Below are 13,560 nucleotides of genomic sequence, written 5' to 3' on the forward strand. Positions count from 1 at the left end.
AACAAAGTACTGCGTAAAGGGACTGAATACTTATGGAAATGTGATGTTTAAGATTTTTATTTTTTATAAATTAGCAAAGATTTCAAAAAAACAGTTTTTGCTCTGTCATTATGGGGTATTGTGTGTAGATTGATGAAGGCTGTAATATAACGAAACGTGGAGAAAGTCAACAGGTCTGAATACTTCCCAAAGGCACTGTATAAATGTGGGTATATGCATGGGTGCATTTTGCATATATTATTGTCAATTTAGGAACATGCAAGCTGACAGTTGATTTGTGTTCTTTGTGATTCACGCATTTATTTTCTCTCACCCTCACTTCCTCTCTCCTACATCTCCCTCTTCATTCCTCATCTCTCTCTCCCTGCCTCCCTCCATTCCCCTCTCCCTCCACCTCCCCCTCCCCCAACCCATCCAGGCCTGTAACCCTAAGTACCCTGACTACGACAAGACAGGCTCCATCTGCGTCAGCGAACACATCAACAACACGCTGACGCGCTACCGCTGGCTCGTCAGTGCCCCTGCTGGCCCGGAGGGTGTCACTACACCCATGAGAGAGGTGGACTTTGATACCTTCTTCACCTCCTCCAAGATGATCACCCTGGACTCTGTCTACTTCCAGGTGGGGAACCAACAAATTCATGTTCTTCAGCTAATCTTATCACTGAACTATACTGACTGAGGCAAGATTCAATCTCAGTTGTTTTGTTGTTGTTTTCGGTTCGGTTTTCCTCCTGATTAAGAAATGTGACTCGAGAGACGAGATTTGTGACTTGGTGGCGTGCTTTGATGTGGGTGTCTCTTGTGTGTGTTTTCGCACGTAGGAAACGTTTGTACACACGAGCAAAAAAGAAACACAAGATACCTAGACTCACCCGTCTAGGTATCTTGAAAACAGTCAAACCAACTCTGCTAGGGAGAGTGAAATTGTGAGGTATTCTCTCATTTGTGTCTGGAAGAAGCTAGCAAGCTAGACAACTATCGTCAATTAGCTTCCGCCTGTGTGCGACCATGGCAAAGTTAGTTCGCTGTTGCATATATATGGGGCTAGTTAGGGACCGTCAATAAATTACACAATGTACATGGACAATAGTTTCTTTATTAAAGGTTTTCAATATTTGTATATTGTATATTTTACAATTCATAATTGGTTTAAGGCTTTTAAGTCATTGAAATTCTGAACTATTGAAAATATTGTCCCATATACATTGTGTTATTCATTGACAGTCCCTAAGTAGCCCTATAGAGATATCCAACATCAAACTAAATATACCACGGTCAGTGTGCATTCCGAGAGAGAATTAAGAACAAACACCCAGGTGTTAGTGGGCATTAGCCATTATCCTAAAACTAAACCATTAGCCATTATCCTAAAACTAAACCATTAGCCATTATCCTAACACTAAACCATTAGCCATTATCCTAAAACTAAACCATTAGCCATTATCCTAAAACTAAACCATTAGCCATTATCCTAAAACTAAACCATTAGCCATTATCCTAAAACTAAACCATTAGCCATTATCCTAAAACTAAACCATTAGCCATTATCCTAAAACTAAACCATTAGCCATTATCCTAAAACTAAACCATTAGCCTACCTAAAAACCAAATATAAAAGGAAATCAGAGACGTCATCGATTCCATACATCTCCAACATTCTTGTTTTGTAAAATACTGACGTTAAAGTCCTCTCAGTCCTATTTACACTATTAGGGCGACAGGTAGCCTAGCGGTTAGAGCGGCGACCCAGCAGCAGGAGGGTTGCCAGTTTGAATCCTGGGTCCGACGGGGAAAAAATATGGCGGGAAGTGAGCTGACTGGCAATGCTAGTACTGGGTGATATGTACAAATATCCATATAATGATGAATTCACTGAATTGTCATCATAACAATACATTTCATTTTAAGTTTATGACATTAATGTGCACCATAAAAAAATACCTACTACTTACAATCAAATTTCAATCAAATGTTTTTATACTTATACTTTATACTTTGTACTTTATAATTTATACTTTATACTTCTTAGATCAGCTGATGCCACACAGTGCAGTACAGAAACCCAGCCTAAAACCCCAAACAGCGAGCAATGCAGGTGTAGAAGCACACTTTCAATTGACCCATTATCAATAGCCCATGTTAGCAAACTTAATTAATTCCAAACCTTACATTGTGTCAAGTAAAAGCTGCTTATTGCTATTATCGCTATCAGTAAAATGTCCTCGATAAATGGTCGGTGCCGATAATTTTTCGGTTTAGCGTCCCAGCTCTACTAGATGCCATTGCCCGCCATTGTGCCCTTACGCGAGGCACTTACGCCCCCCCCCACAACAACAACAGCTCCCCAGGCACCCAGTGCAGCAGCCCCCCCCCCCCCCACAACAACAGCTCCCCAGGCACCCAGTGCGGCAGCCCCCCCCCCCACAACAACAACAGCTCCCCAGGCACCCTGTGCGGCAGCCCCCCCCCCACAACAGCAGCTCCCCAGGCACCCAGTGCGGCAGCCCCCCCCCCCCCCCCCCCCCCCAGAACAACAACAGCTCCCCAGGCACCCAGTGCGCCAGCCCCCCCCCCCCCACAACAACAGCTCCCCAGGCACCCAGTGCAGCAGCCCCCCCCCACAACAACAGCTCCCCAGGCACCCAGTGCGGCAGCCCCCCCCCCCCGCCTCCCCCACAACAACAGCTCCCCAGGCACCCAGTGCGGCAGCCCCCCCCACAACAACAGCTCCCCAGGCACCCAGTGCGGCAGGCCCCCCCCACACCTCTCCAAAACCTGAATATGTACGCGTGTCGTTCGGAGGGGTTGGGTTAAAAGCGGAAGTTAAATTTAGGTTGGGACTTTGTGTCCAATTGACCGTTAAAGTGATCTTAATCCTAATCTACCGATACCACACAGGCCATTTTTTATTTTTAAATTAGGTTCGTCTATCAAGGTTTCCCCGCCGTTTGTGGCAAAAATACCCATTGGGCGACTATTACCAGAATGCCAATTAAATTAGCACAAGTAATAGCACATTTCCATGGAGACTGCTAGCTAAATACGAGCGCAAATTTTTTCTTTTATTGCAAAGACAGGCAATCCAGATCATAAAGTTATACGTATATAGGTAGAAGCTACCGAAGGTCATTTTTGGTGAGTTTGGACATTTACAAGCGAATGTGAACGAGAGACATTGTCCAAATGAACAGCACTGGCTCTGGAACAGCATGTGTACACACTGTGTCTGTGTGGAGTCTGGAGGAAGAACAGCAGTGGCTCTGGAGCAGCATGTGTACACACTGTGTCTGTGTGGAGTCTGGAGTCTGGAGGAAGAACAGCAGTGGCTCTGGAGCAGCATGTGTACACGCTGTGTCTGTGTGGAGTCTGGAGTCACTAAGGCAACGGGCCTGCCTGTTCTACTAATGAGAAGAGGGGGGAGGAGCAGACGGGCCAAGAATGGAGAGGAGAAAAAAAACACAAAGAAATCAAGATGCCAGTAGCAGCTGCACAAATAACTCATCCAAAGGGCTTTGCCTTTCAAAAAGTAGGTGCAAATATTTTAATGTATAGAAAAATAAATAGTTAACGGTATTGAAAAACCATCCCGTGGCTATTTCCAAATATGTATATACAGTATATGTTATATACGGTATACCGCCCAAGCCTAGATGTGATTAAGTTGACTGTACAGATGTGATTAAGTTGACTGTATTGATGTGATTGAGTTGACTGTACTGATGTGATTGAGTTGACTGTACTGATGTGATGGAGTTGACTGTACTGATGTGATGGAGTTGACTGTACTGATGTGATGGAGTTGACTGTATTGATGTGATTGAGTTGACTGTACAGATGTGATGGAGTTGACTGTACAGATGTGATGGAGTTGACTGTACTGATGTGATGGAGTTGACTGTACTGATGTGATGGAGTTGACTGTACTGATGTGAAGGAGTTGACTGTACTGATGTGATGGAGTTGACTGTAATGATGTGATGGAGTTGACTGCACTGATGTGATGGAGTTGACTGTATTGATGTGATTGAGTTGACTGTACAGATGTGATTGAGTTGACTGTACTGATGTGATGGAGTTGACTGTAATGATGTGATGGAGTTGACTGTACTGATGTGATGGAGTTGACTGTACTGATGTGATTGAGTTGACTGTACTGATGTGATGGAGTTGACTGTACTGATGTGATGGAGTTGACTGTACTGATGTGATGGAGTTGACTGTACTGATGTGATGGAGTTGACTGTAATGATGTGATGGAGTTGACTGCACTGATGTGATGGAGTTGACTGTATTGATGTGATTGAGTTGACTGTACAGATGTGATTGAGTTGACTGTACTGATGTGATGGAGTTGACTGTACTGATGTGATGGAGTTGACTGTAATGATGTGATGGAGTTGACTGTAATGATGTGATGGAGTTGACTGTACTGATGTGATTAAGTTGACTGTACTGATGTGATGGAGTTGACTGTACTGATGTGATGGAGTTGACTGTACTGATGTGATGGAGTTGACTGTACTGATGTGATGGAGTTGACTGTACTGATGTGATGGAGTTGACTGTACTGATGTGATGGAGTTGACTGTACTGATGTGATTTAGTTGACTGTACTGATGTGATGTAGTTGACTGTATTGATGTGATGGAGTTGACTGTACAGATGTGATGGAGTTGACTGTATTGATGTGATGGAGTTGACTGTACTGATGTGATTGAGTTGACTGTATTGATGTGATGGAGTTGACTGTACTGATGTGATTGAGTTGGCTGTACTGACTGATAATGTGTCTGTATCTCCAGGCCGGCTCCAGGGTGCAGTGTGCTGCCAGGGCTGTCAACTCTAACAAAGACGAGGGACTGGAGCTCAGCAGTCCCATAGTTACTGTTAGTCTGGAGGAAGGTGAGGAGACCAATCAATCAATCAATCAATCAGACTATAATCTATATTTAAATGAGGACTGGAGCTCAGCAGTCCCATAGCTACTGTTAGTCTGGAGGAAGGTGAGGAGACCAATCAATCAATCAATCAATCAGACTATAATCTATATTTAAATGAGGACTGGAGCTCAGCAGTCCCATAGCTACTGTTAGTCTGGAGGAAGGTGAGGAGACCAATCAACCAATCAGACTATAATCTATATTTAAATGAGGACTGGTGCTCAGCAGTCCCATAGCTACTGTTAGTCTGGAGGAAGGTGAGGAGACCAATCAACCAATCAGACTATAATCTATATTTAAATGAGGACTGGAGCTCAGCAGTCCCATAGCTACTGTTAGTCTGGAGGAAGGTGAGGAGACCAATCAACGAATCAGACTATAATCTATATTTAAATGAGGACTGGAGCTCAGCAGTCCCATAGCTACTGTTAGTCTGGAGGAAGGTGAGGAGACCAATCAACCAATCAGACTATAATCTATATTTAAATGAGGACTGGAGCTCAGCAGTCCCATAGCTACTGTTAGTCTGGAGGAAGGTGAGGAGACCAATCAACCAATCAGACTATAATCTATATTTAAATGAGGACTGGAGCTCAGCAGTCCCATAGCTACTGTTAGTCTGGAGGAAGGTGAGGAGACCAATCAACCAATCAGACTATAATCTATATTTAAATGAGAACTGGAGCTCAGCAGTCCCATAGCTACTGTTAGACTAACAGTGAAATACTTCTTTATGGGTCCTTTTTCAAACAATGCAGAGTTAAAGATAATTGGAAAACGTTTTTGAAATAGTAAAACAAGGAGTGACTACACAGTGAATAAAGAATAACGAGTTAAAAATAACATGGCAAATACAGGGAGTACCAGTAACGAGTCGATGTGCAGGAGTACGAGGAAATGGAGGTAGCTATATACATATAGGCAGGGATAAAGTGACTAGGCAACAGGATGGATATTAGTGTACCCAGCTCCACGATGGGGCTAGAGGAGGCTTAGCCCCCTCAGTTGAATCTTGTGCCCCCTCAGTTCAATCTTGTGCCCCCTAATTTCAATCTTGTGCCCCCTCAGTTCAAACTTGTGCCCCCTCAGTTCAAACTTGTGCCCCCTCAGTTCAAACTTGTGCCCCCTCAGTGCAATCTTGTGCCCCCTCATTTCAATCTTGTGTCCCCTCAGTGCAATCTTGTGCCCCCTCAGTGCAAACTTGTGCCCCCTCAGTTCAAACTTGTGCCCCCTCAGTTCAAACTTGTGCCCCCTCAGTGCAAACTTGTGCCCCCTCAGTTCAAACTTGTGCCCCCTCAGTGAAAACTTGTGCCCCCTCAGTTTTAATTATGTCCCCTCAGTTCAAACTTGTGCCCCCTCAGTTTTAATTATGTCCCCTCAGTTCAAACTTGTGCCCCCTCAGTTTTAATTATGTCCCCTCAGTTCAAACTTGTGCCCCCTCAGTTCAAACTTGTGCCCCCTCAGTTCAAACTTGTGCCCCCTCAGTGCAAACTTGTGCCCCCTCAGTTTTAATTATGTCCCCTCAGTTCAAACTTGTGCCCCCTCAGTTCAAACTTGTGCCCCCTCAGTGCAAACTTGTGCCCCCTCAGTTCAAACTTGTGCCCCCTCAGTTGAATCTTGTGCCCCCTCAGTTCAAACTTGTGCCCCCTCAGTTTAAACTTGTGCCCCCTCAGTTTAATCTTGTGTCCCCTCAGTTCAATCTTGTGTCCCCTCAGTTCAATCTTGTGCCCCCTCAGTTCAATCTTGTGTCCCCTCAGTTCAATCTTGTGCCCCCTCAGTTCAATCTTGTGCCCCCTCAGTTTAAACTTGTGCCCCCTCAGTTTTAATTATGTCCCCTCAGTTCAAACTTCTGCCCCCTCAGTTCAATCTTGTGCCCCCTCAGTTCAATCTTGTGCCCCCTCATTTCAATCTTGTGCCCCCTCAGTTCAAACTTGTGCCCCCTCAGTTCAATCTTGTGTCCCCTCAGTTCAATCTTGCGCCCCCTCAGTTCAAACTTGTGCCCCCTCAGTTCAATCTTGTGTCCCCTCAGTTCAATCTTGTGCCCCCTCAGTTCAAACTTGTGCCCCCTCAGTTCAAACTTGTGCCCCCTCAGTTCAAACTTGTGCCCCCTCAGTGCAAACTTGTGCCCCCTCAGTTCAAACTTGTGCCCCCTCAGTGCAAACTTGTGCCCCCTCAGTTTTAATTATGTCCCCTCAGTTCAAACTTGTGCCCCCTCAGTTCAAACTTGTGCCCCCTCAGTTTTAATTATGTCCCCTCAGTTCAAACTTGTGCCCCCTCAGTTCAAACTTGTGCCCCCTCAGTGCAAACTTGTGCCCCCTCAGTTTTAATTATGTCCCCTCAGTTCAAACTTGTGCCCCCTCAGTTCAAACTTGTGCCCCCTCAGTGCAAACTTGTGCCCCCTCAGTTCAAACTTGTGCCCCCTCAGTTGAATCTTGTGCCCCCTCAGTTCAAACTTGTGCCCCCTCAGTTCAATCTTGTGCCCCCTCAGTTTAAACTTGTGCCCCCTCAGTTCAATCTTGTGTCCCCTCAGTTCAATCTTGTGCCCCCTCAGTTCAATCTTGTGTCCCCTCAGTTCAATCTTGTGCCCCCTCAGTTCAATCTTGTGCCCCCTCAGTTCAATCTTGTGCCCCCTCAGTTTAAACTTGTGCCCCCTCAGTTTTAATTATGTCCCCTCAGTTCAATCTTGTGCCCCCTCAGTTCAATCTTGTGCCCCCTCATTTCAATCTTGTGCCCCCTCAGTTCAAACTTGTGCCCCCTCAGTTCAATCTTGTGTCCCCTCAGTTCAATCTTGCGCCCCCTCAGTTCAAACTTGTGCCCCCTCAGTTCAATCTTGTGTCCCCTCAGTTCAATCTTGTGCCCCCTCAGTTCAAACTTGTGCCCCCTCAGTTCAAACTTGTGCCCCCTCAGTTCAATCTTGTGCCCCCTCAGTTTTAATTATGTCCCTATATAAAAATAGCAACTAAAAAACAAGTTTAAATGATTGAGTCACACATTAGTGCTAAAAGAATGATGTGTATCTCTGTGCCAGCACAACGGACCGTGCGCACTGCGGTGTGAAGGGGGGCAACTAGTGCTTTTAGGTATGACTTCTTTGGGTTTCCATATAAAGCTTATCATCTCTGTGGTAAGTGAATAACATGATACGTCTCCCTGTAATATTTGATTTGGATATAAAAGGGCGGGGTCAAGTTAACCAGTCGGAACCAGTCCTGTGGAGAGCTCTACAGGAGTGTCTGCCCTATGATGGGGGGGGGGGGGGGGGGGGGCGGGGGTTCATCGCAACATTGACTGACACTGAATTGATTATGACCAAGCTCTCTCTGGGGCCTGGAGAGGAGAGGGTGTGCTCTGACCATTTCTCTGGGCTTGGAGACAAAATGACTGCACCTCTCTGACCATTTCTCTGGGTGTGGCACAAAAGTTGTCACTGCTGGGGGGGTCTGGAGACAAACCCCAGGTTCCACTGTGCATCGTTGGGAGAGAATGCTCCCTTACCTGCTTCAACAAAGCCCCATGTAGGGCCTTCTCATTCCTGCTCTATTTGGCACGCCATCTCATTCCTGCTCTATTTGGCATGCCTTCTCATTCCTGCTCTATTTGGCACGCCTTCTCATTCCTGCTCTATTTGGCATGCCTTCTCATTCCTGCTCTATTTGGTACGCCTTCTCATTCTTGCTCTATTTTGCACGCCTTCTCATTCCTGCTCTATTTGGCACGCCTTCTCATTCCTGCTCTATTTGGCACGCCTTCTCATTCCTGCTCTATTTGGCATGCCTTCTCATTCCTGCTCTATTTGGTACGCCTTCTCATTCCTGCTCTATTTGGTACGCCTTCTCATTCCTGCTCTATTTGGTACGCCTTCTCATTCCTGCTCTATTTGGTACGCCTTCTCATTCCTGCTCTATTTGGCACACTTTCTCATTCCTGCTCTATTTGGTACGCCTTCTCATTCCTGCTCTATTTGGTACGCCTTCTCATTCCTGCTCTATTTGGCACACCTTCTCATTCCTGCTCTATTTGGCACGCCTTCTCATTCCTGCTTTATTTGGCACGCCTTCTCATTCCTGCTCTATTTGGCACGCCTTCTCATTCCTGCTCTATTTGGCACGCCTTCTCATTCCTGCTCTATTTGGCACGCCTTCTCATTCCTGCTCTATTTGGCACGCCTTCTCATTCCTGCTCTATTTGGCACGCCTTCTCATTCCTGCTCTATTTGGCACGCCTTCTCATTCCTGCTCTATTTGGCACGCCTTCTCATTCCTGCTCTATTTGGCACGCCTTCTCATTCCTGCTCTATTTGGCACGCCTTCTCATTCCTGCTCTATTTGGCACGCCTTCTCATTCCTGCTCTATTTGGCACGCCTTCTCATTCCTGCTCTATTTGGCACGCCTTCTCATTCCTGCTCTATTTAGCACACCTTCTCAAACAGCTACAACTGTAGATGCATTCACACATCTTCTCTTGAGTTGGGCTCAGGGATGGAACAGCTGTTGAACATTGTGTGTGTGTGTGTGTGTGTGTGTGTGTGTGTGTGTGTGTGTGTGTGTGTGTGTGTGTGTGTGTGTGTGTGTGTGTGTGTGTGTGTGTGTGTGTGTGTGTGTGTGTGTGTGTGTGTGTGTGTGTGTGTGTGTGTGTGTGTGTGTTTGTGTTTTTAGAGTGGGTGTAGGTCGGTCTATGGGTGGATGTGAGAGGGGGGTAGAGGTCTTTAGGTAGGAGAGGTGGGGTGGATGTGAGAGGGAGTAGAGGTCTTTAGGTAGGAGAGGTGGGGTGGATGTGAGAGATTGGTAGAGGTCTTTAGGTAGGAGAGGTGGGGTGGATGTGAGAGGGGGTAGAGGTCTTTAGGTAGGAGAGGTGGGGTGGATGTGAGAGGGGGTAGAGGTCTTTAGGTAGGAGAGGTGGGGTGGATGTGAGAGATTGGTAGAGGTCTTTAGGTAGGAGAGGTGGGGTGGATGTGAGAGGGGGTAGAGGTCTTTAGGTAGGAGAGGTGGGGTGGATGTGAGAGTGGGATAGAGGTCTTTAGGTAGGAGAGGTGGGGTGGATGTGAGGGTAGAGGTCTTTAGGTAGGAGAGGTGGGGTGAATATGAGAGAGGGGTAGAGGTCTTTAGGTAGGAGAGGTGGGGTGAATGTGAGAGTAGAGGTCTTTAGGTAGGAGAGGTGGGGTGGATGTGAGAGAGGGGGTAGAGGTCTTTAGGTAGGAGAGGTGGGGTGGATGTGAGAGATTGGTAGAGGTCTTTAGGTAGGAGAGGTGGGGTGGATGTGGGAGTGGGGTAGAGGTCTTTAGGTAGGAGAGGTGGGGTGGATGTGAGAGTAGAGGTCTTTGGGTAGGAGAGGTGGGGTGGATGTGAGAGTAGAGGTCTTTAGGTAGGAGAGGTGGGGTGGATGTGAGGGTAGAGGTCTTTAGGTAGGAGAGGTGGGGTGAATATGAGAGAGGGGTAGAGGTCTTTAGGTAGGAGAGGTGGGGTGAATATGAGAGAGGGGTAGAGGTCTTTAGGTAGGAGAGGTGGGGTGGATGTGAGAGATTGGTAGAGGTCTTTAGGTAGGAGAGGTGGGGTGAATGTGAGATAGAGGTCTTTAGGTAGGAGAGGTGGGGTGAATGTGAGATAGAGGTCTTTAGGTAGGAGAGGTGGGGTGGATGTGAGAGGGGGGTAGAGGTCTTTAGGTAGGAGAGGTGGGGTGAATGTGTGTATGCGTCCCACATCTGTTGCTTTTTTGGCAATGAGGTTATGGGACAGTATAGGATGGAATCACAAGCTGTAATGTAAAGTGAGGGATAGACTTCTCCCATGGGCAAAGAAACTCAAAAGAAGGTGATGATTTTAATTAACATTAATTTAGAATTAGAATGTGCAAACTGTCCAAGCAGATGGAAAGTGGATCCTTTTAAATACGCTATTGGACCACAAACAGATTTGGCCAAGTAATCTATACGGTCCGAATATACAGTACATTAGAAATCGATACTGGATGTTTTTTCAGCGATAGATGGGAGGTGTTGAGGGTAGCTGAAAGGTGGGACAAAAAACAAAAATAAAAACAAATATAAATTATGTAAATTATAAACTGGGTGGTTCGAGCCCTGAATGCTGATTGGCTGTAAGCTGTGATATATCAGACCGTATGACCCGAAAAATATTTGTATTGCTCTAATTACGTTTTGTAACCAGTTTCTAATAAGCAATAAGTCACCTCGGGTGTTTATGGCATATTGCCAATATAGCACGGCTAAGGGCTGTATCCAGGCGCTCTGCATTGCGTTGTGTATAAGAACAGCCCTTAGCCGTGGTATATTGGCCATATACCACACAAACCTCGGGCCTTATATCATAAATATACCTTTTCTGTCATATGTATATATAGTATGTGTCACGATCGTCAATGGGAGAGAGTGAGGACCAACATGCAGCGTGTGGAAAATACATCTTCTCTTTATTAAAGAAGGAAAAAACGAAACAAAACAACAAACAGACGAACGTGAAGCTAAGCAAGGACTACATGCACAACATGCAACATAGAACATCGACATAGACAATTACCCACAAATGCATGATGCCTATGGCTGCCTTAAATATGGCTCCCAATCAGAGACAAATGAAAGACATCTGTCTCTGATTGAGAGCCACTCAGGCAACCATAGACATACCTAGAAACATACACTCAACCATAGACACAGCTAGACTTCTATACTAAACATAAACCCAACTACTCTAATAAACCCCCTAAACCTTACAACCACCCTAGACACTACAAAAAATACATACATTCCCCATGTCACACCCTGACCTAACTAAAATAATTAAGAAAACAAAGAATACTAAGGCCAGGGCGTGACAGTATGTATAAACTGGAAGTAGAGGACTAAGTCTTGTTGTCCGTTAGTGTACTCCAATTAGGGGAGAGGTGGTATGGTTAGGGGAAAATAATGAAGGAAAATATATATTCCAAAAAATATATATGGGCGATTGGAAATGATGCAGACAATTACTCAAGGGAAGGCTGTATCTGAGCCTGGTAGAACCCCACATTTTGGGTAACTCAAGGGGAGGCTGTATCTGAGGTTGGTAGAACCCCACCTTTTGGGTAACTCAAGGGGAGGCTGTATCTGAGCCCGGTAGAACCCCACCTTTTGGGTAACTAAAGGGGAGGCTGTATCTGAGCACGGTAGAACCCCACCTTTTGGGTAATTCAAGGGGAGACTGTATCTGAGCACGGTAGAACCCCACCTTTTGGGTAATTCAAGGGGAGGCTGTATCTGAGCACGGTAGAACCCCACCTTTTGGGTAACTAAAGGGGAGGCTGTATCTGAGCACGGTAGAACCCCACCTTTTGGGTAACTCAAGGAGAGGCTGTATCTGAGCACGGTAGAACCCCACCTTTTGGGTAATTCAAGGGGAGACTGTATCTGAGCACGGTAGAACCCCACCTTTTGGGTAACTCAAGGAGAGGCTGTATCTGAGCACGGTAGAACCCCACCTTTTGGGTAACTAAAGGGGAGACTGTATCTGAGCACGGTAGAACCCTGTGCTTTTTTTGTTTAGACTGATGAGAGGCTTTTTCTTTTGAATGCTGATATTTGAATTCAGAACTTTTGTGTATATATATATATATTTTTATAAATATGTCTGTCATCTTTGAAACACCAGCGCTGTGTAAATAAATCCCTACACTCATTTGCATCTCTCCTGCCTGCCTCCTGCTGAATATTTGTTCTTACGACTGCTAGCAGGCGCCTATTTTAGCTGAGATAGGGTACAGCTTTCACACCAACCTGTCACTTCAAAAGCACTCAATGATCTCGGACTCTCTGCATTCAAACGTTATGTTTATTGTGGTATAGCGCGATAGAAACTGATTTCTATGTCATTGCAACGCAAGAACCGCTAAAATAAAATAAAATGTAGCCCTCCTTTGTCACTTTATCCTGCTTTTTATAATAGACAGTAGCAGCAACTTATGTGGTTATTGTGAAAGAGTGTGTGTGTGAGTGTGTGTCAATCAATCATCATCTTTTCTATACAGTATAAAGCTTGATACCCTAGGCCTAAACCCTCACACTGTCACCCTACACTAGTTTTATGTAATAAATAGTTTTCTTAAAACTTCTTGACGCTAGGAGGCAGAATTTTTATGTTTGGAAAAATAACGTTCTATTTCTCAGGCCCAGATGCTAGAATATGCATATAATTGACAGATTAGGATAGAAAACACTCTAAAGTTTCCAAAACTGTCAAAATATTGTCTGTGAGTATAACAGAACTGATTTTGCAGGCAAAAACCTGAGGAAATCCAACCAGGAAGTGGCTCTTTTTTTGAAAAATCCCTGTTCCATTACCTGCCTATCCTCCATTTAAAGGGATATCAACCAGATTCCTTTTCCAATGGCTTCCACAGGGTGTGAACAGTATTTAGACATAGGTTCAAGCTTTTATTCTGAAAAATGAGCGAGATTTATCAAAACGTGTCAGTGGATGGCCAGGTGTCTTTTGATTAGTTCATGCACGCGAAAGTTGTAGTTCGACATTTTATAAGTATTTTTATTTTTATTTTTTATTTTTTATTTGGCGCTCTGCAATTCAGCGGTTGTTTACGAAAATGGTCCTGTTAAAGTGATCCGTGCGC

General features: G+C 45.2%; 1 protein-coding gene across 1 annotated transcript in view; it reads left to right on the forward strand.

The window, feature by feature from the left end:
• LOC129864222 (FRAS1-related extracellular matrix protein 2-like) overlaps positions 1-13,560 on the forward strand; it is a 54,159-nt gene that overhangs the window by 15,886 nt on the left and 24,713 nt on the right. The window contains exons 7-8 of the mRNA XM_055936925.1: positions 419-622; positions 4,806-4,905. Of these exons, the coding sequence (XP_055792900.1) occupies positions 419-622; positions 4,806-4,905 (304 nt within the window). The remainder of the gene's footprint in view (positions 1-418; positions 623-4,805; positions 4,906-13,560) is intronic.

This window comes from Salvelinus fontinalis, chromosome 10 (assembly GCF_029448725.1).
Source record: "Salvelinus fontinalis isolate EN_2023a chromosome 10, ASM2944872v1, whole genome shotgun sequence".
NCBI lineage: Eukaryota > Metazoa > Chordata > Actinopteri > Salmoniformes > Salmonidae > Salvelinus > Salvelinus fontinalis.